The sequence below is a fragment of the Pseudochaenichthys georgianus genome, chromosome 14, assembly GCF_902827115.2.
Source record: "Pseudochaenichthys georgianus chromosome 14, fPseGeo1.2, whole genome shotgun sequence".
NCBI lineage: Eukaryota > Metazoa > Chordata > Actinopteri > Perciformes > Channichthyidae > Pseudochaenichthys > Pseudochaenichthys georgianus.
The window spans coordinates 18,139,653-18,166,588 of NC_047516.1; the positions used below are offsets into that span (position 1 = coordinate 18,139,653).

The 26,936-nt window shown below is 42.1% G+C and overlaps 2 protein-coding genes across 5 annotated transcripts; both read right to left on the reverse strand.

The window, feature by feature from the left end:
- Window positions 1–71: 71 nt before the first annotated feature.
- On the reverse strand, window positions 72–2,945 carry LOC117457985 (SH3 domain-containing kinase-binding protein 1). Of its 2 annotated transcripts, none has more exons than XM_071205460.1 (7): window positions 2,793–2,849; window positions 2,385–2,459; window positions 2,168–2,220; window positions 1,246–1,356; window positions 961–1,154; window positions 759–822; window positions 72–638 (listed from the first exon to the last, which is right to left on the reverse strand). In XM_071205460.1, exons 2-7 carry the CDS (start codon window positions 2,413–2,415, stop codon window positions 600–602), a joined length of 492 nt encoding a protein of 163 aa, XP_071061561.1. In that variant the 5' UTR covers window positions 2,416–2,459; window positions 2,793–2,849; the 3' UTR covers window positions 72–599. The 2 variants fall into 2 exon arrangements, with proteins under 2 accessions (XP_071061561.1, XP_033954106.1); XM_034098215.2 differs by having other exon boundaries at window positions 74–638; window positions 2,834–2,945.
- An 895-nt stretch (window positions 2,946–3,840) lies between these two features.
- Window positions 3,841–20,001, reverse strand: LOC117458343 (serine/arginine repetitive matrix protein 5). 3 transcript variants are annotated; one of them, XM_034098744.1, is made up of 10 exons: window positions 19,898–20,001; window positions 11,888–11,949; window positions 11,007–11,696; window positions 10,035–10,655; window positions 7,403–7,500; window positions 6,846–6,957; window positions 6,623–6,713; window positions 6,107–6,178; window positions 5,846–5,992; window positions 3,841–4,348 (listed from the first exon to the last, which is right to left on the reverse strand). In XM_034098744.1, exons 2-9 carry the CDS (start codon window positions 11,926–11,928, stop codon window positions 5,855–5,857), a joined length of 1,863 nt encoding a protein of 620 aa, XP_033954635.1. In that variant the 5' UTR covers window positions 11,929–11,949; window positions 19,898–20,001; the 3' UTR covers window positions 3,841–4,348; window positions 5,846–5,854. The 3 variants fall into 3 exon arrangements, with proteins under 3 accessions (XP_033954635.1, XP_033954634.1, XP_033954633.1); XM_034098743.1 differs by having other exon boundaries at window positions 3,841–4,343; window positions 11,007–11,699; XM_034098742.1 differs by having other exon boundaries at window positions 11,007–11,699.
- Between the last annotated feature and the right edge of the window lie 6,935 nt (window positions 20,002–26,936).

A 26,936-nucleotide genomic window follows, 5' to 3' on the forward strand; every position in this document is an offset into this window, starting at 1 on the left:
CAATGACTTCAGTCAAAAGTTATTTATTAATTACATGCACCTTATATACAATAGAAGCTTTGTGTTTGTGTCTCCTTCACATTTTATAAGATATATTTAATGTACTACTGGCACTCATTTTATGTTCCCCTCTCTGTTTCTCTGTTTTCTACACGGTTGTAACAAACAATATTGCAACCAATTGAACACTGATTATCAACACTTTCAGGCCAACAGTCATAGGAGACACATTTCTTTACCTCAACACACTCTAGTCATTAAAGAGTCCATTAAAAGAAGTAAATAAATCAAACTGAATGTATCCCAGGGCCGTGCACTGCTCATTTCTAGAGATATAATAACAGACACTCCTCTCACCTCAAGTCTGCTCTCACTGTGAACTTTAGGCAATTACTCAATAAAAACATGAAGTACTTCAGGCCAGTTCAACAAAAAAGTTGATAAAATGACCACCGAAGAGAAGTAATACAAAAAGAATAATAATATTTTTTCAACAAAAAAGAGCAAGGAGTTTTTCAAACTTAGAAAAATATCATTTATCAGATATGTGTACAACGGGACCTTTATAACTCGTCTTTGATGAAGGTGAAGTTCTCCTCTCATTTAGACATGTGCTTCTTCATACGTTGCATCTCCATCTGAAACAAGACAAAACAAAATCAATCCATGAGTGCAGTTGCAAGAAAATATAATATAATATTGTCACCTTAACGTTTTTCTGCACATTGATGCAGCTTCATCTTTTTAATTTTTGTAACCTGTATAGTCAAGCGAATCCTCTTCTCTTCATCGAGCTCGCTCATTAGCAGTTTAATTTCTTTGCTGGAACACAAGATATTGTCCGATTAGTGCAGCAAACACAGACAGTAGGCCTAATGCAGGGATGCAAGTGGTGGTCTCAACCCACCCGGAAAAAACTGGGCAGGTGAATAAAAGATCTCATGTTTTAAAAAGCTTTACTTGTGCTGTCTCTTCATCAGTTGAAACTGGTCCCTCAGCTCTCTCAGCTCGCTCTGCACTTGCTCCAGGCTCGCTGGACTTCTGCTCTGCTGGGGGTCGGAGCTACGGCCCGTCGGATAGAGTACAGCAGAGAGAGCCTTTGGTAACAGGGAGGTGAAGGACTGGGTAGACACACTTTTGGGTGCTGCTGCTGCCTGTGGAAAATAACCCATCATCACTGGTTTACAACACGAAAAAAATCTGAAATATACATTTGCAGTGCCTAGCCTTTTCTTTTACACTTACAGGAAGGGAAGGCCCACTTTGGCTCATTTCCTGAGAGTTTTCTTGAAGTGATGAAGAATCAATTTCTTGGCTCTGTTTTTGTTTTTCTTCCTCCTCCATCATGAGTGTTACCTGTAAATGTAGTTTAGTTTGAGATATCTGATAATTAAAGGACATGTTAAGAGAAGTTCACACAATGGCAGTATGCAAAATAAGTCAAATCCAAGTACATTTCTAAGAAATTATTACATTTTAAATATTAGTATAGTAAATAGTTAAAGGGGTCCCTATTATGCTCTTTTTCAGGTTCACATGTATATTTTGTGCCTCTACTGTGAAATGATTACATGCTCAAATGTTCAAAAAGCTCTTTATTCCTCTCATACTGCCTGTGCTGCAGCACCTCTTTGCACCCTCTGTCTGAAACCAGAGCCCAGTCTGCTCTGATTGGTTAGCTGGCCGGCTCTGTTGTGATTGGTCAACCGCTCAGATATGTCCAGGCCCTTAGCCTACTTAGTGTTGGAGCGCTAGCCAATAGCAGCGCGACTGTTACATATTGATGTCACTATGTTACAGAAGTAAACAAAGTGTACGAGAGAGAAACTCCCTCTGGAGGGAACTTTGGGATTTTAGCCTTTGTAGACCATTTACATGCACAACAGCCTATATCATACACTACAAAGAAAAGAAAAAGAGAAGCATAATAGGGCCTCTTTAAGGTATCTTTCACTGCGGTGCATGACTGAGTGTGTGAGGCAGCTCAGAAAAGTTAAATGTATCCCAAGGACAGATGGGACACAGACACAGCAGACCAAACACTTTCTTACAGTGAGCCAAGTTATGATAACTGTATAATACAACTATTCTGGATAAATATAATTAAATGGTATACTTTCCAGAGTCTGAAGCTCTGACTGTAAGCAAAGCTCATATCTGCAGCTACCTGCTCATTCAGCCTCTCTGCCATCGACACCACTGAGTCAAACTCTTCCGTGACTTTAAGAGAAACAGAAAATAAATGTTACAAAGAGTGGTATATGGAGAATGTATTTTCAATCTGTGTCATTCAAAGCCTGCATTAACATGGAGCAGTCAAGCATGGTAGTGTTTCAAAGTATGTCGCAACAGATGGTTGTAACAATAAGAGTTGCAAGTCTTACCAGGAATGAGGGCAGAGCTATAGTTGCCCATCGTGAGGGAGAGGAATACAAGTGCAAGAGTCTTTAAGTCTACATCTACAAATGACAGATTGGAGCAAGTCAGTAGAGAAAACATTCACAGAAACTCAATGCATTCTCATATCATTAAGAAATTGAAATTCATTAGGACAAAAAAGTAATTCCATTTGTTAAAATATAATAAATTCATAAAAGAAACTTCAGTTGAATCATTAATCTGAGTTCTAAGTAAGGGACACTAAACATGGGTTCACTGGTGGCAGCTGCCCCTCTCTCTCTCTCATGCCACAGCAGGGAACAAATGTGCAACACATGCTGGAACCAACGCACAGCGAGGAGCAGTGACAGGTTATACTGTACATTTATTTGTTAACAAAGTAAACAAATTACCAGATTATTGTCACAGCCAAGGATCTGGAGCACACACTCACCTTGTTTGGCCGGCGACAGTGGTGAGATAAAGCAGCATCTGTGGTAACGCGACACCGTCCATTGTAACCCAGTGCTGTGAACAGTCTGTTGTGATGAGGAGGGCTACTGTCAGACGGCTAAGTTTAGCTGCACTCTGCTCACAAATATCACCGGGGCAGAGCGAAGGGCGAGGGGTGTGTTTAAAGGGACCAACTGGTGCGCAGTTATACAATATGTAATGTTTACACTGGGCAGCAGAACTGCTTTTATTCATTGTGAGCCTCAGGAAGTGTTTTAATTTCCAAACAATGCTCAAACAGGCACCGCTGATTTACACAACTACCGTTTGCTTATCACGAGGAGCCTCAAGCAGTGAACAGTTGTAAGCTATCTGAGTCTCTGGAGTTTTAGAAAGCATGGGGAGCTAATGATATAAACAATTTAATTGCATCATGGGAGATTTTAGACCCATTATTTTGGAGCTTGGCCGATAAAGGGGATTACATTCGATTTATTTCAGTCCCCTAACCATCCTGGAAATATTTTACACGTAATTATAATTTATATCAATAACCATTCAAACCGTGTACACTCCAAATGAGATTTATATACACTCTCCTATCGACGATTTCACTGCTAAAACATCTTATAGATAAGATTACAATTCTTAAAATTATTATTGTTGACAGGAAGTCTGTTAATCCAAATCTACAATTAACTACTGCCTCGTGGTTGTATTCCCGATAAGTAAATCGATGTCATCACTTTTGATTTGAATCCTTATAGATATTTGTTTTGAAGTTGCCATAATTAGCAAGTTAATACTCGAGTTAATTACTAAATGAACATGATATGCAAGGTCACAGTGACCTTGAACCACCAAAATGTAATCAGTTGATCCTTGACATTTGTGCAACATTTTTTGAAATTCCCCCAGATGATAGGTGACAACCTGACAGACATACTGCCTCTGAACACAGCGGTCACTGGCATGGAGGCATTGAAAAAAAGAAACCTTAAACAGAGATTGGTAAATTGGACTTTATTTCAAATCTCAAACATGTGATTATACAAGCTTTACATGTAGTAGCTGAATGCCCTTTGAAAGGCTGCCGTTTTCTAATCCAACCACCCATGATTAAACAGGACATGTGATACATCTTTACAAACAGTAGGTGACATTTTAAAGTACATTTTTAAATGGACTTCGAATGCTGCTGCGGGTAAACAAAACAAAAAACTATTCTAATAAAAGGATGACTGCCACAATCACAAGCAGCAACTCCCAAATAATTATACACGACTAGAAAAAGCAGGACTGTTTAATATATTGGCTTATGTTACAAATACCCTAAAACAAAAAGTACCTTAAAGATGCCACTGAAACCCTTATACCAGTAAACATCTGGAAGTAACATCTCTTCCACAATATACAGGCAGGTTGGGATCGTAGTCGGGAAGGTTTGTGCTGCCCAACCAGCGGAGAAGGTCTCCAGATGTTTCTGCTCTCATGTCTGAAGACTGTGGGACCTGTGCTGGGATCAAGAGAAAAATAAAGTTAATATCATATTTATTGTTCTTGATTAGGGCTGGGCAACATATCAATAATGTGATGGGCGACTAAATATTGTCTTAGATTTTGAATATCCTTAGTGCCTTTTTTGGAATTAAAGGTTGCATTACGGTAAAGTGATGATGATTTAACCAGACTTGTAGCCGTTCCGATTAATGCCGTCAAAATTATCGCGTTAACGGCGGCAATTCATTTTTTGAATTAATTGCGTTAAAAATATTTAACGCATGTGCAGGCTGGGGTAGGCTACACCCATACCAAGAAATGGCTCAGCCCCACCATGAAAAATGATGTTAAAGTAAGAAAAATAAAGTACGCCAACTCGCGGAGTAAATTGCACTGACAGCAGTTAGTAAGATTGATTTCAGTAGCCACTTGTCTGGAAATACCGAAGACCAGAAACGGTTTTGAAAACTTTTGTCACGCAGTGATCGTCTTCTCAATAGAACATCTTTGATAATGTCTTCTGGCCAATCAGAATCAAGATAACGGCGTGGTGTTGTTGCAGGAAGTCCCAACGGAGAATACTTTTGCTGTAGTACAGGGGTGCACATAACTGGTACGCAGGTTACGTGCGGTGGTGGCGAAGTCGATAGGGACTTGGCTTGGCAACTGGAAGGTCACCTGTTCAAGTCCCGGCAAGACAAAGTGCTACAGAGGTGTCTCTGAGCAAGGCACCGTTCCCCACACTGCTCCCCGGGCGCCGTTCAAAATGGCAGCACACTGCTCCTAACACTAGGATGGGTCAAATGCAGAGAAACAATTTCCCCACGAGGGATTAATAAAAGTCTATCTTAATCTTAATCTGAAATGCGTACCGTCACTTGTGTCACAAAGCGCATTTGCCTACCAACGTACTTGTGAAGATTTTCCAGAAGGCGGTTAGATCACCGGACGACAGAGTCGGTCTCCGTGTGCACAGACAGGGCTGCTGTTAACGTCGGTCAGTACAACGGAATTGTGCCAAAACTACGCCAACCGGCTGTGGAGGGAGACTTCCCCCTTCACTGGAGAACTGCGCTAAAACAGTACTTTGAGAAAACCTCAATCAATCAGTGTTCAGGCTTACAAAAACATTGTTAATTTCTTCATATGGACCTGCCTTGTTCTAGACCACATATGTCAAACTCAAGGCCTGGGGGCCAAATCCGGCACGTGGTAGAGTTAATTTCGGCCCGCAGGATCATTTCTAATTACCATTAGTTCTGGCCTGCCGGTATATTGCACATATTGGCTCACTGTGTATTTGAGTTTGACACCCCTGTTATATAGACCATGTTTATTCATGATAAATCAATAATTCTATACAGCAAGAACATTCTAAACAAAGCCATACCGCAAAATACAAAGTACTGAAAACAAATAAAATGTTAGAATGAAGATTGACAGGTTTACACTAGATGGTAAATTGAAACCGCCATGCAGCCCCGTCAGAGCCACACACAAAATAAAAACTCACCACAGGGTGTCACCAGCGCTGGTTGGGCCCCCGGTTGTACGGCGCTCGCTGACGCATCACTCTCATGGTGCGGTATTTGGACATGATGCTGTAACTTTTTCTGAAAACTGGCCTCTGATTGGGGAAGGGACGTGTCACTAAGCTCTCCTTAAAAAACACAAGAAATTCAAACATAAGTTATAAGAGAAAATAAAGGAATCAATGATGGCATTACATTGTTTTATAGAAGAATATAGCGATGACTGAAGGCAGTATGCGTACCATGAGCGGTCTTCTAAAATGTCCAGACATTTCAGGGCCCCCCCTCCCTCGACCACCAGTGCACCTGGGTCTCTATGAAACAGATTTAAAAGGCCGAGTTAATACAGTATGTTTACAACAACTTTAATTTATATCACATAATTTTCCAGTAGTCAAACAAACTTAACTTCATATATCTGCCATAACAAGGCAGCTGACAAACTTCAGTGGATATTCACAATAAATAACCGATTGCTCAGCTTCAATCATTGATGCTAATACACGTCCTCCAAAATATAGTTTTCAATAACCGAGTGTAGATTTTCCTGCTACCACATAGGCTGAATACAAAATGTTTTAAGAACATGATATAGCTTCAAACCTTTGACAGCTCAGTCCATTTCATTTAGTCATATTTGAGCTTTCAAAACACTTTAAAAACACTGAAACATCTCGAAGTTGTGACTCAGCACTCACTGTAATGTATATATTTGAGTGACCAAATGTACTGCCATTTACTGCAAATGTTTAGCCCACCTGCATAGGTCCGGGTCCTTGTCTTGGTCCGGGTCCTGGTCTCCTGAAGGGCCTCCCAGATCTGTGGCTGTCGTGCATCATATGAAATGGCCTGCAGAGTATAAGGTAACGTCAGACACAGGATCTCGTCTGCAATGCTTTCATGTTTCGACAATTCGAAACCACTGCAGGACCTTTTGAATTAGGACCTTGTTTGAAGACTGAGAAATGTTATGCAATGTACCTGAACGGTCTCTTATCCACAAAGCCCCGTCTTCGGTCTTCAGGCGATGATGTGGAATCATTCGACTTTGAGGCTAGGCTGTTCGGTGAGGCGTCTTGATCTGGACTGCGCTCTACAAAAAAAAGAAAAGATTAAACTGAGATAATGGGAGCTTAAGCTGATTGTTTGATTAAGAGTTAGATAATAGGGGTCAACATTCTCTGCCATACTTACCAGAACAAGTCAAATTGAACATGCTAAACTTGCACTTTTAGAGTTATACAAAAATAGAAAATCCCGCTGTTACTTACATTTAAAACTGGCGTTTACTTTAACCACACAATAGTGCTCGACACAACCTTGATTTGGTGTTATACAATTACTGTTGATCGGTAGCAATATATTGGTCCTTTTGTAAAAAACGGTATTTAGCCGTTTTTGTTTGATAAACTTACAAAATACAAATATTGGAATTTACATTAATCCGTTTTGAAATTAAATTTGATATTGGAACATTTTGTATAATAGTTATCGTCCCCTGTATTGTCCCTGCAATACACAAGGAAATGACCAATTACCTTTCTTAGGGCTGCGATCTTTCGTTGGTGAGCCGTCCTTAGAGGAGGAGTCCCAGTGGGACAGAACAACAAGGTCACGTTTCTCTATGGGAGAAGATCTGTGGACAGATCGGTGGAGACTGCGTTAATCTCTCATGTGAGGCTTTTGGCAGAGTAAGAACATATGAAATGTGGCCTGGTAATATTAGCATCACGTCATTCAAGTTATCAGACAGGTTTCAAGTTAATAAGTTAAATCACCCTTTCCAATCTCAGCAGTAATGCATTTTAAACCAGTAATGGACAGCACTGTTTTGCAGGCAGAACATTGATCATAAAGCCACGCATCAAATGGGTACTTACAAAAAACATGGAATGTCCATGCTCCTTTATTTTTGAACCCTGAATCAATCTGAGCACTCTTCGTTTACTCGGTGATTGTTAGAGCGGGCAAATCTTGGGAGACAACTTTTAGATATGGTCTACGTCACAAAATCATCCATCTCTCAGAAGCACGGCAGGACAATAGCTGGTTTAGTCGGACTGAACTTCAGACTGTTTTGTCATCGGGTATTTTCTTGTTCCTTTAGTTGCCTTGAACTTTTTTTACGACTTTTTGTCTCGAAGACAATCCGTTTTTCCGAGTGACTACATCCAGAGCGATAATTGTGTCTGCTTAGCAGCTTATCTTCTTCTCCAAAGCTGTGCCGTGATGATCCAGCGTTCATCTGCCGGGAAGAAGTCCAGGTTTCATAGCAAACTGGCAAAATGTCTTGCAGTGCCGACAAGTGAGACTTCATTTCCTAATACATCTTCAACTGTTCATAACAATTAGGGCGTCGGACATGACTTCAAATAAGCCAAGCATTAAATAAAAATCGGTACAGTAGGGATGCTTGCACGGTCTTCTTCATGTAATAATTTTGAGTAAGGACATGGTGTCGAGAATTGATATTGAACATCTTTTGAATATCATACTGACAATGTCTTCAAATGTTGGTTTGGATTATTGACTTTCTGGGCAGAAGCCTTTGGCTGCATTTGGCTTGAAAATCAGCTACTTGATATTATGATTTCACCTCTGATTATTAGTGATGTCATCTGTCAGACTAGTGCAGGAGCTGACCACAGAACATGCTGACCTGTGGGTCCAGGTGCATTCAAAATTAAGATTATATCAAGCTGCTACCAAACTGGTCTTGCTTCTATCCTCAGTAAGGATCAAGCTGGCAACTCTTCATCATGTTTCATCAAAACCAATCGTAGGTCTGAAGTTATTTTCCATTTCTCCTGTCGTTCGTAGAGCTTGATGTAGTCTTCTTTTGTCTTCTTCTTGCCTCTGATAATGCTATATAAGGCCTGTTTCACTGCAGGGCGTTGTAAATGTGATATTAATAGAGGTGACAAAATAGTTGCTTTATGGTCGCTGGTTTGACTTAAACACTCCTTAGGCATCAAGTTATTTCTTCAGCCATGACGTGGCTAATGATTGGTGAATATCCAATGTGTCCTTCTCATGACTGCAGAGAAGCGAAGAATCCGGTACTTCCTATGGTCTGTGTGACATTGTCATTTTGCTTCTCTTCGTTCTGCTGAAAGGGAGCGAGGACCATCGTCAGGTGGTGCAGAATCGTGTATGACCTGAATTAGCCAATCCTTTGGGAATTAAATCGACTTTGCACACGAAGGTAGGAATCCTAAATATGGTAATTGCCGTGCTTCATCAATAAGAAGATCAATTGTTTAGTCTTCACTTCATTCTGGGTAATTTGATGTGCATAAAAATAGTTTCAGGCATATCAATACGAGTAATCAGTAAAAATTATTCACTTTGACGTGTAACTTTAACGGTGGCTAGTTGTGCCCTTCAACAGAAATTCCTCTTCTTTGATTTCTGGATTTTGCTGTCATGATTTAATCATCCATCTTCAAATTCTTCCCTCTGATTATATTCGAAGTCAAAACAAGTGTAACAACTTGGAGCAGCTTGTTTGACGAAATCCCATGATCAAAAATGCCAATTGACTTGTTACTTGGCTTCCTTCTGTTTAAGTTCTTGCGTAAACAGCCATCAAACTCATCCGATGCATCTCTTTTCCTGCGGTCCACGACTGGCCGACATAGTGCCAAATATTCTGAAGGGCAGCACGGCAATTTCAGTTTAGTTGATGTTAAGTGCGGTTCTTTTCATATCCTTATGTTCCATACACTGAAATACTGTTTCAGCGTCAATGCGTTTGTTGTGTTACGAGGAGCAGGGGTCTCCACAACATGCTGGAAGAGCTATTCTTTGGAGCGTAACGCTGACAGACCGAGGAATCCTTCAACAGCTCAGATCAACCAATCTTTCCCACACTCCTCATCAAGGCCAATAAACATTTGTCAGGGGTTAAACAGGTTGGCTTTATCGATACAGTACGTAACTTAGCACTTTCTCTTCAGCCCACTTCATTGGAAGATATTGAAACACAGGCAGCACGCAGACAGGGAGGCATTTGAAAACCGTTGCTGTTTTTTCATCAACTGAATCAGTGTTGCACATTTAGCTCATCTCCTTTTTCCACAGGCACCCCCTTCACATAGAGACATTCTTTCTTGACCTCTTAATCATCATCAAGCCCCTGCGAACAGTGCTAGAAGAAAAATACCGTACCTGTGTGTGTTCAAGGGCCGGCGTGACTCCACCTGTTCTTTTTCTGTATCAGAGTCTCTTGAAGACTTGCTGGCATCGGTATCTTCTCTGGGGGGTGACTGTTGTGGTTTTCCCCTCCTTTGTTCCAGCGTTTCATTTGACTGGAAACGCTTTTTTCTGATAGCGAGAACAGAGCTGAAGTTTTCCTGTGAGGAAGAATCGCCTAGACGAGGCCTTGGTTTCACAGATGGGGGGATTCTGAGCCTCATGAGAGACTCTGCTTTGACTTGTCTGCTCTTAACCAGGAAACTTCTATCCCTAAGTGACAGAGGTCTACCACCAAAGGGCCTGGGAATACTCAGCAGCTGAGGCCTCTCTCTCCTTGGGTGTTTGGGATGGCCATGCTCCAGTGCAGGGTCTTCAGAGGGCATGCTGATGTCTTCTATCCCCCTCTTGCGGGGTCCTGCCACTTGCCTCTCCTGAGGGTTCCTGTGGTAGGAGGATGACGGTCCTCCTTTCCATGAAGGGGATCTGAAAGGGGGCGGATGAGGGGTCTCCTGTGCCCGCTCTCTACTGTGGGATCTGCTGCCCTGCCTCTCCACTGGACCGCGCTGCCGCCTGGAGTCTTGCTCTGATGACCACCTGCACATCCATCAAACAATAGAGAAATCGTTACAATGATAGATCCATTTCCATATTAAGTGGGAGGTGTATCTTTTAACTTTTATCTTAAAGCAGCACCCTCGTTATGATAGAATGAAACAGGTAGGAGAAGTATATTTTCAAAGAGCAATTACAGATGTAACACTCCTCTCAATGGCAGGTGAAACCCAATTAACACCAGACCCCAATTAACAGACCCCTGTAATAATTATGAGTTGGGGCAGAGTAGAGGTAATCACTATGACGCCCAGAGACTGGGAGGACTGGGCCATCTTCAGGCCTCCTTTTTAATATTTTTACCCAGCTGGGGTTGCTGTTTCGCTCCTGTACCTCTCTGGACATGGGCCTCTCCTATGCATCTCTCTGGGGTTCCTCTGTGACCCAGAGGGCGCGTGCTCTCCATTGTGTGGATGAGAAAAAGCTCCTGGCTCGTTCCAGCGCTTCATGCCAGGACCCGAGTGCTCATGGGGCCTTTCTCTGGGATTGAAATTCCCACGAGGGTCTCGATTCCGCTGCTCTTGATGCTGAAAACCTGCCTGCCTTCTGTGGCCCCTGAATGACCCCTGGTGGGCAAACGCAGAGCCAGGCCTCCTGTCAGCTGGGTGGTTGCGAAAATGTCTCGGGGAGGGTGACCTGTGACCTGAGGGGTGGCCATGAAAAGGTGGACCCCTTTGACTCGGGGATCCCTGAGAAGGACTGCGAGAAGATGTCTGATGCTGGGCATGGGGGGAGCGGTTTGGCCTTGATGGAGAAGGCCTTCTCTGGCCATGATGTTGATCCATTTTGGGAGGATATGATTGAAAGGAATCCTGATTTTGGGACCTCCAGTTGTTGAAACGTGGCTCCCTTTGCTCTCCCATCAGGGGGACTCTTCTGACAACGGGGGGTCGTCCTCTACCCCTGGAATCTTTCCAGTGAAAAGGGGCCTTAGCCTGGTAGGGCTGGACATCCCTCCGACTTTTGGAGTTAGGGTTGTAATTCCCTTCACTGGTTCCAATGCCATGGCCATCTCCGTATGGTCTGCTAGGATACAAGAAAAACAGAAATGTGTAAAGTTAAATAATACTTTAAAAAAATACTATTTCTTTGAAAGAAAACTAGGGTCGGTATCTAGCTTAAATCTCTAAAAGTAAAATTACAAAATATGTAACAGTCACTGACTTAAAGGTCAAGTATCTTCATGCACCTTGACATAATCAAAAAAGCATTACCTTGGCTTCAGGCGTGGTGGTCCAAAATGTGGTCGAACCATTTTTTGAAGTGAGCTAATAATCTATAGACAAGACGGAAAGAATATTGAGTTTTGACAGCCTAAAAAAAAATATATAATGCAACAATCTTTCACCAGAATACAAAGCTGAAACAAGAACCTTGTAGTATCAAGCTGAGCCAGCTGAACATATGTTAGATAATTTAATAAATGTTTAACGAATGTTCAAATGTATTCAACTGATAAAGTGCAAGGTGAACCCGAACGAAAAGCAAAGAGGAAATGGGTAAAGTATTGGGAGGCGAAACGGGAGTAATTGCGGGATGATTCAATTGTTCCCCAATTGTATCACGATATGTATCGGTATCGTTCAGTGGTATCGGTATCGTAAAAAAGTCAACGATATGCATCCCTGATTGTCAATGTTTAAATGATGTTGAATAATACTAGGGCTGCACGATATTGAAAAAAACTGACATCGCAAGGCAAGGCAAGTTTATTTATAGAGCACTTTTCAACGCAAGGCAATTCAAAGTGCAATTCATCGCGATTTCTCCCCCCCCCCCCCCTGCGGTATATATTGCGTTTTTCTTAACCTGTTAAGCCCCAAAGTCCCGGCGGGTACTTTACTTTTTTTTTTCACGACACTGTCTCAGGGGATCTTAATATTTAAGAACCTATTAATGTGTTATACCAGATTAACGGAAATAATCTCAGCTAACTGACGATACAAACCATTTTTACCAAAACAAAACACAAGTCTCATAAGAAGCATCTAAATGACCCCTGAGCGAAAAATGCTAACGCACTTTGGCACAGAACTCAAGATAAAAGAACCCCGATTACTTATCGTAGCTGCACATACAAGATATCTGATTAAAGCTGAGGTTCCACAGATTATTTAGCTATATAGTATCATCACTAGGGGTGTAACGGTTCACAGAAGTCACGGTTCGGTTCGTACCTCGGTTTGGAGGTCACGGTTCGGTACGGTACAACAACAACAAAAAAGCAAAAAAAAGTCCCAAATGCATAATTCCAGGTTTGTTGTTATTTATTTTTGAACAGTAGTGCAAGTTTCAGTTTAAAAATAAAGAACTCTGACATTTTGAATAATTAACTGTATTAAACAGTTAAAAACAAACCATACACAGTACACTCAGATGGCCATATTATCTATAATGGCTGATGTCAAACAAAAAGGTTTCATCAAGCTGTAAAACTAAAAAGGATGTCTCGAAAATATTACATCTTAAATAATAAGAAAGTGTTTCAAGAGCGCAAAGTCGTTGAAAAACATATGCCAAAAGCTTCCGTTATTTATTTTTGGTCTCTCGGCTCTCATGTCTATTGGCTTCTTAAAAACAGCGGGGATCAGCTGTTGAACAGCTGTTGTCTTTTGCTGGGCTCCGGTGATTGGCAAATCTGGGTGATGCCTTCTGATATGATTTAGCATGTTTGGCGTGTGTACCATTAGCATACCGCACCGCTGTAGAACAACGCCGACACACCGTCCTCGTCCGATCCACCACTCGCACACCTCCTCGTTATTGTAGTCCACAGGGAACCCGAAATGTTCCCACACAGCTGATTTAAAAGAAGCAGACCGGGTTCTAGCTCCTGTGTGTTATCTGAACTCACCATACTAACTTTTCTTCTTCTTGTATTTTGTTCGTTTTGTTGTTGTGTTTCTTCTTGTTCTTCATTTGTTGTTTAAGGGTGGCTGGCAAACAGCTTTTAGGCGCAATACCGCCCCCCTGGATTATATATAGTGTAGTGGATACTGCCCTGAATTACTTTTTTCCCCACTCGTAAAAAAAAGGCGTATTCGCCGTGTGACTGCATGTGCCGAACCGTGACGGTACGGGACGAATACGGATACCGTTACACCCCTAATCATCACTGAGTGATCCGAACTCGGACAGGGGAAGCAAACGCAGACATCACAACACGACCTTTACGTAGCTTCTAGGGGAGATGTATCACCGTAGCTGTCAATCTGATCAAAAGACGTGTTCAATGGCATTAAAACGAGAAAAAACACGGCTGAATCGGTTAATCCATAGGTTTTTAGAAAACAAAAAATTATAATCCATAATTCCATTTTTATGTAAAAATCGCAGAGCAAAAGTTAGCTGCTAATGGTAGCCACCAGAGTGGCTGCTGCATCCGGTCTTGGCTATGCGGCAGTCTAACACACACACATTACCAAATAAGGAGTGAGAGTGACGCGTAGCCAAAAACGGAAGCTGCATACACTCTGGTGGCTACCATTAGCAGCTAACTGTTGTGCTCCAATTTTTACATAAAAATGGAATTATGGATTATAAACAATTGCTTCAAAGCCACAGATACATTATCAACCTATGGATCAACCGATTCAGCCGCGTTTTAATGCCATTGAACACGTCTTTTGATCAGATTGACAGCTACGGTGAGACGATCTCCCGTAAAAGGTACGTGTTGTGATGTCTGTGTTTGCTTCCCCTGTTGCGAGATCGGATCGCTTAAATACTATACTTAAATAATCTGTGGAGTCTCAGCTTTAATCGGATATATTGTATGTGCAGTTTCGATAAGTAATAAGGGTATCTTTATTTTGAATTCTGTGCTAAAGTGCGGTAGCATTTTTTTTTTTATGAATAAAAACGCACGTCCCTGCGGTGTGAATATCGCACATGCGCATATCGCGGTTATCGCCATGACACGGTATATCGTTCAACCCTAAATAATACGTTACACTAAAATGTACTATGTACTAAATGTCAATTTGTTAAGGCTACATATTAAATACAATAATATTTAGATTTAAGCAGAATAATAATATTCAAACAGCATTTACATTGCACTTAATCATATAAACCAGGGGTGGGGAACCTCCGGCCCCCGGGCCGTATACGGCCCGCGAGACCATTTGGTACGGCCCTCGAGGTAATTTATAAACACACGCAAAAAAGAAAAAAATTAAAGAAATCTAGACCGCAAAAAAAAATTAAACAAGCGAGTGCATGTTTTTCCTGGCCAGGTCAGGGTCCTTGAACACAACACGAGCCTAACGTGTCATCACGTGGTATATGTCTCGCCTGACAGGGGTGTAGTGCTGACGGAGAGCACCAGAACACCGCTCCGGCACTTCCAAAATTGCAGTAGCCTACCCATAAGGAGCCGTACACATGCCGCAGTTTTTGCAGTAGGGCCTGGCTCATTTCGTGGCATCTGCAGGCAGTGGCAAGTACTTCCGGCATCTGCCACAGATGCCACTACTCTGTGGTATCTGTGGCAAGTACTTCCGGCATATGCCACAACTTGCCGAGGCATCTGTCGCTGCTCAACGGGAGTTGCCACAAGATGCCAGAGTAAGAGAAGGTTTACTGTAGCTGCCACTCTCCTTCTGTGGCAAATGCAGCTATTTAAACCCGTATTTATCGTGTAAAATGTCGCTGTTTAGGCATGACTTTATCAAACTGATCTGTACACAGGACTGATGTGCGATCTCTATTTTTCAACAAGATAATACATTATCATTTCTATTCAATTTTACTTGGAGCATGGTTTGCTAAAATAAACAAAGGTGCTATATTTATGAATAAATATTGGCGAGTGAGGGTTGCAACGCCCTTGGAAATTGTCGCTTCTTGAGGGGAGTTTCCACTGCTTGCTATGATAAACCAGGATGTATGACTAGTAAAGACAAATAAATATCTGTATTGACACAGCAACGTGTACACTGGTGTTATTAGACTTGGCTACAGACTTAGGGCAGCTGTAACTGATTGCAGTTGCCACTGCTAGTGAGATGCTAAGGTTTACTTTATAAATTAGGCAAAGGACAGTTATATTTGCCCCATGCCTTCAGCAGCAGCAGGCCATTCACTTTGATTTTATCCCGTTATGAAATGTCATCATTTCGACAATAAATAAATTCTACATAAACGTTATCTTGCACGTTTTATTGAACCATCTCCGTTTCTAACTTTCAATATTTAAAAAGAGATCTCTCTCTCTCATCTGTGTGCGGGGGTGGGGCCTCACAGACATGCTGCTGCGCTGTGCACTAGTGTTGCACGGTGTACCGATACTTGAAAGGTACCGCGATACCCTGCCGTTAAAAACGGTACGATTCCTCCGTTTCATTAGTATCGGTACTTTAAGAATGACGGGGAAAAGTACTCCCGTGAAAAAGCGCCGTTTTAATAAGAGCCGTGTGTGTTCAGCGCTCTGCTTCCACTCGCTGCGCTGCACTGCAGCCGTGCCTGCAGTCCCGCTCCTCTCAAGCACGTTCTAAGTCCCTCCCCTCTCTCGTGCACGCGGCCACGCGCTAGCTGCCAGAGCATGTGAGAAAACTAGAAGCATGGCTGAAAGAGGGAGTGAAACTGCCGCTGCGCCTCGGCTTGTTGACAAAAAAGACGCCAGAAGTCTGTGAACGAGCCAGAAGTCAGGTGTTCAGAGCAGAGCTCCCTGTCGGAGCGGCAGAGCGTGATGTGCACTGAAAAGTTTTTCTGTCGCAATATTATCGTTGAGCAAACTTAACTAGCAAACTAGCATCACTATCTGCTAACGTTAGCTTTAGCCTTCGTTTTCTATTAGTTTTTTTCATAGGGTATAAACGGAGGTGGTATAAATATATATCTTGTACTTGAGTAAAAGTAGAAGTACCAGAATGTAGGAACAATCCTGCATTCAAAATGATCCTCAAATAAAAGTACAAAAGTATTATCATCAAAATATAGTTAAAGTAGCGACAGTAAAAGTATAAGTACTCAGGTCTTGTACTAGAAGCACCAGAGTGTAGGAATACTCTGTTACAGTAAAAGTAAAAAGTAGCGACAGTAAAAGTAGTCATTGTGCAGATTGGTCCATTTCAGAATAATATATATGATGTGTTTTATAATGATTGATCATGAAAGTGTTCTCAAAGCTGGTGAAGGTGCAGCTAGTCTGAATGACTTTGTAGACTGCAGGGTAGCTGGTGGATTTACTCCAGGTGGAACTAAAGTCTGATTCAACACTTGGTTATATTTCACATCATTTGTCCACATCTAAAGTAACTAAAGGTATTAAATACATGTAGTGGAGTAAAAGTACACCATGTACCTCTGAACTGTAGAGGAGTAGAAGTACACCATGTACCTCTGAACTGTAGTGGATTAGAAGTACAAAGTAGCAAAAGAAACATTGAAATACTTAAATAAAGTACAAGTATCTCAAAATTGTACCCAAGTAGTACTTGAGTTTATGAACTTAGTTACTTTACACCATTGACCATAAAGATAGAAAGACTAAGCCTTGCACAGAGGCATGAAAATACATTTTCAAAATGCTCAACAGTGCTGCCAAAATGTTAAACTCACTGCTACACAATTAAAATAAATGCTTTTATATATATTTATATTAGATGTGACTCTTTGACGTTTCTGTTCTTAGTAACACTGCTGCTTTAGTTGTTCTGACTGCTAAAATCATCTGTTATTCCTAATTTTAAAGCCGATATTCCGTGGGTCGGGGGCTCGGATCCTTGTCACCTTTTTCATACCTGATGAGTTTGCATCCCTGATTATATTTAAGACTGTTTCCCTTTTTTTAAGAAAAGTATCGAAAAAGAATCGGAATCGCAATTCTTGACTTGGTATCGGTATCGAAACCAAAATGTTGGTATCGTGACAACACTACTGTGCACACAGTTCTGCCGGTAATGAATATTAGGATACATTTTGTGAGGAAACTTTTCCACCAATAATTCCAATAAGTATTCCAAAATGTATTCACTTCAGGTTTACGAAAGTAACTGTATTCGGATTAGTTGTTTTTCAAATGTAACGCGAGCTGAATACAGTTAGGCCACTTGATTTTTGTATTCTGATTACGTGACGCCGTTACATGTATTCCGTTACAACCCAACCATGTGTACAGATCATCAGTCCTGTGTGCAGATCAGTTCGATAAAGTCATGCCTAAACAGCGACATTTTACACGATAAATACGGGTTTAAATAGCAGCATTTGCCACGGAAGGCGAGTGGCAGCTACAGTAAACCTTCTCTTACTCTGGCATCTTGTGGCAACTCCCGTTGAGCAGCGGCAGATGCCTCGGCAAGTTGTGGCATCTGTGGCATATGCCGGAAGTACTTGCCACAGATACCACAGAGTAGCGGCCTCTGTGGCATATGCCGGAAGTACTTGCCACTGCCTGCAGATGCCACGAAATGCGCTTGCTGTCTCTCAGTTTTTGCATGTCTGTGTCTTTAGCTGAAAACCTAGTGGCGATGTGTTCATGACTGTCATACTGATCATACAGTCAATAACTTTGTTGTTATTAGCATAGCATCTGGTTAGCTAGCTATGCTAACGAATATAAGAAGCTTTTTCTCCAACCAGTGAGGTAAAGGCACATCTTTATGATCATTATTATAAAAAAATAAGATAATAAAGTAAACGGGTATAAAATACTATATGCCAGTAAAAAAAAGTTGTTATTAATAAACAAGAATACAGTTTAAAAGGGGTGTGATTTGTAAAATGTCCATAAAGAAAAAGTAAATCTGTTTACAGTTCCGTTTCATATGGGTGTTGAGAGATGTATCCATAGAGCTTCTAATTTTGCTCTCAAAGTGCACCAGATTGATGCTTTTAACTTCAACATTTAAAAAAAAAAAATCTTCCCAGGGGAGCAACCCCCCGAACTCCCCTAGAGGAGGTTAGGGTCCCCCCCCCCCACACTTAAATCATGTCCACATGGATAGGAAACTAAATACATTTGCACACATCTTGTGTCCATATCTTTCTGTTTTGGTTTTCATGCCACAACCGTGCACGTGCATGCATCATCATAAGATATCTGTATTAAGAGGTTGCTTTTTCTTTGCACAGCATGACAGAAAGGCCAAATGAATGGGCTGTGATTTTAGTTTTTTAAGCAGAGGTCAATAATTTGTACGGCCCTCGGAGGATGTTGAAAAAATTGAAACGGCCCTTGAGAGGAAAAAGGTTACCCACCCCTGAAATAAACAAAGGTTCAAAGGGCGTTCTAACATTGCGAGATTCAACCTACAGAAATATGTAAACCATTAATCAGAGATAAAAGGCCTGTCACTTAACCTAATCAATATGATCACTGATAAATCACACTGTACTCCAGCTGTCTTCTTTCAACGAGACACGGTTTAATGTTTTTTTTGTAATATATATAAATTCACATCAACTAAATTGTTCTAAATCCAAAAGCTACCCATCTATGATGCTGAAATGTGCCAATATGCACGATGAGTACTTTTACTTTCCAATATGTTGTTCTACTTTTACTTGAGTAACATTTGCAATGCAGGACTTTTACCTGTAACAGAGTATTCCTGCACTCTGGTATTTCTACAAGATCCGAGTACTTCTTTCAACTCTGATTATCAGACGAAAGATCAAATTGGAAACTGTACGACCTCGTTTAAAACGATTGTACCGTTAAAAGTACATATTCCACAATGACAGATAGAAACTGATAAAACGAAAGACTGCTTATTGAAAACAGCTTCAGGTTTAGGGTGAAGATCTTTATATGGTCGACGTGTTTCTGTTTCAACCCCCTTAGGTCCTGGTAAGTGCTATTGGCAGGTCGAATTACCATTTTTGGTATTTGTGGCTGGTCGTAAAAAAAAAAAACGGCCCAGTCAATTCGTTATTTTTCTGGATATTAAAACCCCCTTCACTGTAGCAGTATGCTAAGGAGTATCGTTAGTAAGTAATGTTACCTAATTGTTTAAGAATTCTCTTAAGAAACACAAATATATGTGGTTCGAAATAACGCATACAGCCTTATCTTGTTGCTAAGCCTGTTGTTAAGGCTAGTTAGCTTAGCCTGTGTGTTTTGCTACTCCGTCAGCCCGTTGGACGAAGCTCTCGGAAAGTGCCATTCACATTGTTAGTCATTTCAACATTTTAGTACTAGGCTGGACACAGTTGTTCACCATACGTTACCTTTAACTGCCAATACGTGTAATTCTGAAGTTTAGCAAGACACTCACCAAAGACAGACCGGTGGATTAGATGAACTATCCGTGCTTCTCTGGTGCTTCTGCGACACAGTTGAGCTGCTCTTCTTCGTCGCTCCGCCCATCACTTATGTGTGTGCGCGTCAAACTGAAGCGCCACCTTCTGACTCGGAGTGGGTACTGCATATTTACAAAGACTGACACTCCAGTGTATGCGCCTTTATAGACTAGGCAGAATTTCAGAAAATGTGCTTATTTAAAGTGCTGAAGGCATTTTGTGTTTATTTATGCTATACAACATTTCTAGGGATATTAAGGGGTGCTGAATCCAAATCTGCTGTATATGAAGCTCAAAAATTTCCCAGAATTCCTCAAAATTGAGAAATCCAACATGGCCGCCACCGCCAGGCTGAAATCTATTTTAGTACATTACTTTTTGACTAAACAAGGTACAAACTAGAATCAAATGTGTTTTTATATGTTTTCACACATGGGGAATTGAATATACTGTCCTGATTTTAGATCAAATGTGAATCATCAGCTTGAAATCATACATGTATAGTGAAAAAGGTGGTCATTAGTGATAAATAAGTTGTCAGACTCAACCAGGGCTTGCTTAGAAAGTGTATTAATACAATTTGTATTTGGCCACCAAACCATAACGTAAACATGATGCGATTAGGCCTACAGTGGAGCAACAGTACCGTCAACAAAGCCCTATAGATGCTTTTATTTGCTCCAATACAGTAAGAACATGGGTGGCATTGGAATTTTCAACTCAATAAGAATACAAATCATACTGAAATGGTAAAAACCTCATTCAAGTATCTCATAAAACACCACCATATATCAATGATTACAAAATAATAATAATAATAATAATAATAATAATAATAATAATAATAATAATAATAATAATAATAATAATAATAATGTAAAAAATATATTAAAACAATAAATAAACCCAAATTATAGCTCTCAGGCCATCCAGTGAAGAAGAAGGAGTGGGCCTGTTCACACTGCCTTTTTTACATCAAACCCTATGGGAAATTGCCAAAAGGCAGGCACTTTTAAAAAGCAGCGTCTTCTACAGTGTTCCGGCAGGTGTTGTCATGTTTCCTGCTGTTGCATGCCTCTATACATTCCATGTGACTATTTCTGAATATAATATAATATAATAGACAGATTATGACCAGTACAAGTACAGGTACATTGGAATACACGTTACAGTTATCCTTACACTTATTGTGTTCCTTTGTTACTTTTTTTCTCAGTTATAGGTTCACAATTATCCGGTTATGGTTTCAACAATCTGTTAACCACAAACAGTAGCAGTATGCAGTCTGGCAGGCTGATATTCTCAACCAGTCTATCATATTTGTACGATCTTGTACACATTGATCAGCTAATCCTCTACACATACCTGCAGCTGCAGCGTTGGCTGAGGCATCCCTTGGTACACCCACATGAAGTGAACTCCCTGCAGGCTTTAGGCATAGGTGGCAAAGACAGTAGCCGTGGCACTAACTGACCTTCCTTGTGCATCCATCCCATTTCATCCACGGAAGATCAGGATGTGGCAGGTGAGCTTGGTTCCAGATTGTCGATTGATAGTGTAAACGCATGATATGAAACTTCACTGCATCTGAGGTTGGTGGCAGAGTCTCTTGTGGACGACCTTTGCAAAACAACTTAACTCTTGCTTTGTTGCATGTATCAACCTCTGGCACACCATACATCTTACAGATACATTTATCTGTTGATGTTACAATACCTTCTGTGAGAGGGCCCTTCACAAGGCCAGTAAGATCGGTGTGATGTTGCTCGAACACCTGCCAGGCTGTTTTCTTTCTGTGACCGCTGAACTGAGACACACTATCACAGCCAGTGATGGCATGGAAGGCAAGGAGTGTGTCCACTTGATCATCAGATAATAACTTGCGAATGTCATGTACTGGAAAATACTTTGGATCCTTTGATGTCCCGGCTTTAATGTAGAGATGGGTACATCCGATTCTGTCATGTTGTGTTAAAAGTAGAAGAAGCACGTCTGTGTCACGCACTGACACAACTATTGTGTCCATTGGAGCCTGGATGCAGTGCAAAATCAGACGTGTATCAGCCTCCTCGTGGTAAGCCATTGAAGAGGAGAAATCAAGATCTGGATCTGATGACTTGACAGTGGTTGCTTCAACAAACCCACCCGATATTACAACCACAGGCTCATCTTCTGGGCTGTATTCTATCAGATGGTTTGAGACTATTCGAGCGAGATCTGCTTTGTTCTCTTCCAGTGCCATGAAGCTTGACCAGTCTGCTGGAAGTGGAACGGAGTCATTAACGATTTCTCTGCGTACTGGTCGGTGACGCTGTTTACGTTTCCTACTTGTGCCCATTTTGATGGATTTGTCACGGTACCTGTCAAAGACTACATCAACCCTCTGGTACTTCTCTCCCATCTTCAACACCGTCTCAGCAAACTTGTTGGCATAGTCGCCAAATGTTGTAGTGTCAGACGGCTTCTCAAGTGCCATTACAAGTGCTTGGCCATCAATAGCCAGGCAGCTGGGTTCCTGAAGGGGCACATCTGCAGGCGTTTGGACATGTTTTGTCAGTATATTTGCTAAAACAGACTTGTTGGTGGAATGTAGACTGCCATTAGTTGCGGCCAGAGATGGCGGGATGGGCATGAGTTCATGCTGGAGGACATTTTCCAGGTCTACCTTACGACCTGCTCTGTAAGCTGTGACTAGCCTTTGTAGAATCTGCCTGTCCTCTTTGATGGTGTTTTGCTTGTTCTTGGAAAGTTGCACGACTTCATACAAAGAGGCAAATGTCTTCGCTTTGTTCTTTCGAATGGGTGACTTCAGTCCAAAGTGCTGGTCACTAGCTGGAGGTTCACACAGACGTTTGTCCACAAACACTTTCATTTGTGCCTGTCCAAGGTGTTCTGCACCAAGCAGAGATTCTTGAATCTCCGGTGTGACCACTTCCTTGTTGATTATGTTCTTGAGTGTGTCCCCACCATCTTGAAACACACAGTGCTCTTTCAATGATACACATATTTTGCTTTCATCCCTGTCGTCTCTCTCCATTCTACTCTTTGTGCACTCAGTGTGTGTGTACTCATCGTCTTCATCATATGTTGTCAGTCTCAGCATTTCTTTTGTCTGAGAAGCTATGACTGTTCTCAGATTATACGACAATGTCCATCTACTGAGGGATGTTTCTATCCTGGTGATGCACACTAAACCACCACTCTTTTTTCCTGTAGCGTTTAGCCACTCAGTACTTTGATCCGCTGAACCTGATTGAAGCGTCGATCACTGCGTTTCACCAAGAAGTTGCCTTTCTGAAACTCGAGGACGATTTCTGGTGGGAGAGCAGACATCTCAGCCAGGTACACAGTACCCCATCTGGCGTTGTTTATATGAACGTACCTGAAGAAGAAGGGCAGCATACGTTTGAAAGCATACAGGTGGAGATCCCACAATCCATCACGCTGCGCTCTTGTGAAGCAGAGTACGATGCTGACCATAGTCATGTAGTCCCACCAGAATGCGGCATTCGGGTCATCAACTGCAAGCGATGCAGCAAACTCTTTCATGGGCTACTGGAATCTGTCTGTAGTCAGTTTGTCGACCATCTGCGCGATGTGGTCAGCATCTACGGATTGGCAGAGATCTGAGAGTTCAGCTCTCAGTGTAACATCAACCTCATCCAGATATGTGTAAAGCTGTGGGAGCAGTAGCTGCCAAAGAGCCTGTAGGGTAAGTTTGTGGGTCCTTATGGCACGTGCATACCCCTTTCCTGCCATGACATGCTGAGCAGCATTTGCTCCCATTAGATCACACTTGACCCATAGCTCGCTCAGGCCAGAATCAACCATGTGTTGTCCTATCACACCCAGGAAGTTCATGGCAATGTGAAGGCCTCCAAGGCAAGGGATAAGCACGTCCTTGTATTCTTCGACTGACCACTTTAGTTCTAGCAACTTCGGATAAAGTGCCTCGCCCACTGTCAGAATGACATGCTGTTGTTCCATTGATTTGGAGATATGAAGCACTCGCTTGATAACTGTGTTCAGTGTATCGAGTTCAGATGCAGGAGCCTGGATGATAGGTAGGTAGCCTACTGTAGTTTTCTCTGGGTTGACTGTGCTTGCCTTTTGATTGTACAATATCCAGGAAGGCATTGGCTTTTTAGATGTCCTCGACATGAAGAAGGCCATGTCTGTTGCTTGTGCTTTCTGTGCTGCAGGACATTGTTCAGATGACTGTGTTAAACGGTCTTCTGCTAATACACCGCTGAATGGGCGCTCTGTGATTCCTCTTTTTGGTTTGTTTTGTTGCTTTTGTGGGTGGGTGGGCAATAGTGGGGAAGGCAAAGGTTCCATCACAGCACATTTGAAACATTTAACCTCAAAACAATATACAACGTAAGTAAAAGTAGCCTGATAATAATAATAATAGCTGAGTAATTATTCATAGTTAAAAACTACTATTTTTGCAATATATATGAGATCTAAGCAGTTTATTCACATTACATCTCAAATCTGAATATGGCATCAGATTGCCCATGTAGGAGAACTTACCAAAGCACATTTAATTCAAGTTTGTACCTTGTTTAGTCAAAAATATATACTTAGAATAGATTTCAGGCTGGTGGTGGCGGCCATGTTGGATTTCGAGGCATTTTGGGATATTTTTGAGCTTCATATACAGCAGATTTGGATTCAGCACCCCTTAATACCCCTAGAAATGTTGTATGGCATAAATAAACACAAAATGCCTTCGGGGTTCTGATTTTGTGAAAATTGACCCTGTCTATTACCTCTTATTTGATCTCTTCACTTTTTTATAATAATACTACAAAAAAGAGAAGTTACAACCACAATAAATGTCCACAACAAACACTTTCTGTTATCCTGGGCATTGATTATAAACACACACACACGTTTTATTTGGAAATATAAAATATAACACATCATAATAAGTTAAAAATCCTCTTTATTTAGTCAGGTTTTCAACAGCAAAGGTTTCTTGTTAACAGGGTTGACCCTGTTACTGCTCAACACATTCCGCATTTTTTTGTAGGTGTTAACTCTGAAATCACAATGCTTTTCAAGTTCTTGCTAATGTCAGTTTTACAATATCTTTGTGATTTATTAGGGCCTGAGCTCGACAGAGTCAGAGTGAAGACCTATTGTTTTCCATTGTTGTTTTTGTACCAGAACTACACATCGATAACTGCAAATAATAAAGCTAGTTACCGACCTCCGGTTTCCGGGTGAGTTCGACTTCCTGTTGGCGGATTATTCTCATCTCCACTTTGAGTCACAGTACGGGAGACCGAGCCAGTCTTACCTGAAGAAATGAAAGCCATGGAAGCTTACATCAATGACTCTCTGGCTGCCGGAATTATTCATCCTTCCTCTCCAGCCGCAGGAGCGGAGTTTTTTCTTCGTGGAGAAGAAGGACAAGATTGACTATCGGGGCCTGAACGACGTCACGGTGAAGAATCGTTACCCCCTACCACTCATCTTGTCAGCGTTCAAGTTACTACAAGGGGCTACAATCTTCACTAAGCTGGATTTACGGAACGCGTATCACTTGGTACGAATCCGAGAGGGGGATGAATGGAAGACCACCTCGGGACATCATGAATAGCTGGTCATGCCATTTGGACTTACCAATGCATGCCCCTACTGTTTTCCAGGCGTTGGTGAACGGCGTACTCCAGGACATGTTGGATCGGCATGTCTTTGTTTATTTGGACAATATTTCATCCTACGAATACCAGACCCCGCTAGATAGTTGGTGGTGGAGGTGGGTTTCACCCAGTTTAGCTTTTGTCGCCCGGGCTCCCGCAATGTGAAGACAGACGCCCTGCAGTTCGGGGGGAGGAGACACTCGCAGTATCCCGGACACTATTCTGCCTGCTCTTCGAGTGATTGCCGCCCTCGCTTGGGAGATTGACGAGAGAGTTAAAAACGCTCTGGTGGACCAGCCCGGTCCTAGTTCCTGTCCTCCCAACCGGTTGTGTGTACCTCAGGTCTTGAGGCCCGAGGTGCTTCAGTGGGCTCACAGTTCCAGACTTTCCTGCCACCCTGGGATTCAACGTACCCTAGGGGTGGTCCTGCAACGGTTCTGGTTGGCCACGCTGGAAGCTGACACCCGGGAGTTTGTGAACGCCTGTCCTGTGTGCAATCAGCACAGACCCTCTCACAAAGCGCCTGCTGGCCTCCTTCATCCGTTACCAGTCCCGCGTCGCCCCAGTCCTAGTCACAAAGTCCATATTTCCCTGGACTTTGTGACTGGTCTACCACCGTCCCACGGACATACTGCCATTTTGACGGTGGTAGACCGGTTTAGTAAGATGGCTCATTTCATACCCCTGCCTAAGATCCCGTCAGCTAAGGAGACGGCTGAGCGAATTCTTCTTCACGTTTCGCCTCCACGGAATGGCGACCGATGTGGTTTCCGACCGGGGCCCCAGTTCACTTCTTTGTTTTGGAGAGAGTTTTGTGAACTGATCAGGGCGACGGTGAGTCTCACATCCGGTTTCCACCCACAGGCCAACGGCCAGACCAAACTCCTGTGGATGGAGTACGCCCACAACACCCTGATCAGTTCTGCCACCGGCCTTTCCTCTTTCCAGTGTGCCTATGAGTTTCAGCCCCCATTGTTCTCTACATTGTCCGTCTGTCCAGGCATTCATCAGGCGCTGTCATAAGACCTGGTAACAGACCCGTACGACCCTGCTTCAGTCTGCTAACCGGTACGCCGCGTCGGCGAACCGCCGCCGCACTTTCTCTGGTCTCCCATGTGTTGCAGTGTGGTTCTCAGCTCATTCGTGACAGCAGTAAACCAACCCAGTCTCATAAAAAAACATGTAATAACTACGTTGGTCCACAAAGTAGGATGTAGTATTTCTACAAAAACGCCTCTGAAATTGTAGGATCCCTACGTTTTTTTTCACCATTCATTCCAATGGCTGGCGTCTATGTCACCTGATCTTCACATTTTTCCCTGCAGAAAAAAAAAACATGGCCGACATTCGTTTTATTCTC

Bases quoted from the DNA above. Each gene is read 5' to 3' on its own strand.
- LOC117457985 (XM_071205460.1), bottom strand. From the start codon at position 2,415: ATGGGCAACTATAGCTCTGCCCTCATTCCTG. The intron at 1,155-1,245 runs GTAAGTGTAAAA...TATTTTCCACAG, and splicing joins AAAGTGGGCCTTCCCTTCCT to GCAGCAGCAGCACCCAAAAG. The intron at 639-758 runs GTTACAAAAATT...GTCTTGTTTCAG, and splicing joins GGATTCGCTTGACTATACAG to ATGGAGATGCAACGTATGAA.
- LOC117458343 (XM_034098743.1), bottom strand. From the start codon at position 11,928: ATGGTTCGACCACATTTTGGACCACCACGCCTGAAGCCAAG. The intron at 7,501-10,034 runs GTACGGTATTTT...ATCTGTCCACAG, and splicing joins CGGCCCTTGAACACACACAG to ATCTTCTCCCATAGAGAAAC. The intron at 6,714-6,845 runs GTACATTGCATA...TATACTCTGCAG, and splicing joins GTGGATAAGAGACCGTTCAG to GCCATTTCATATGATGCACG.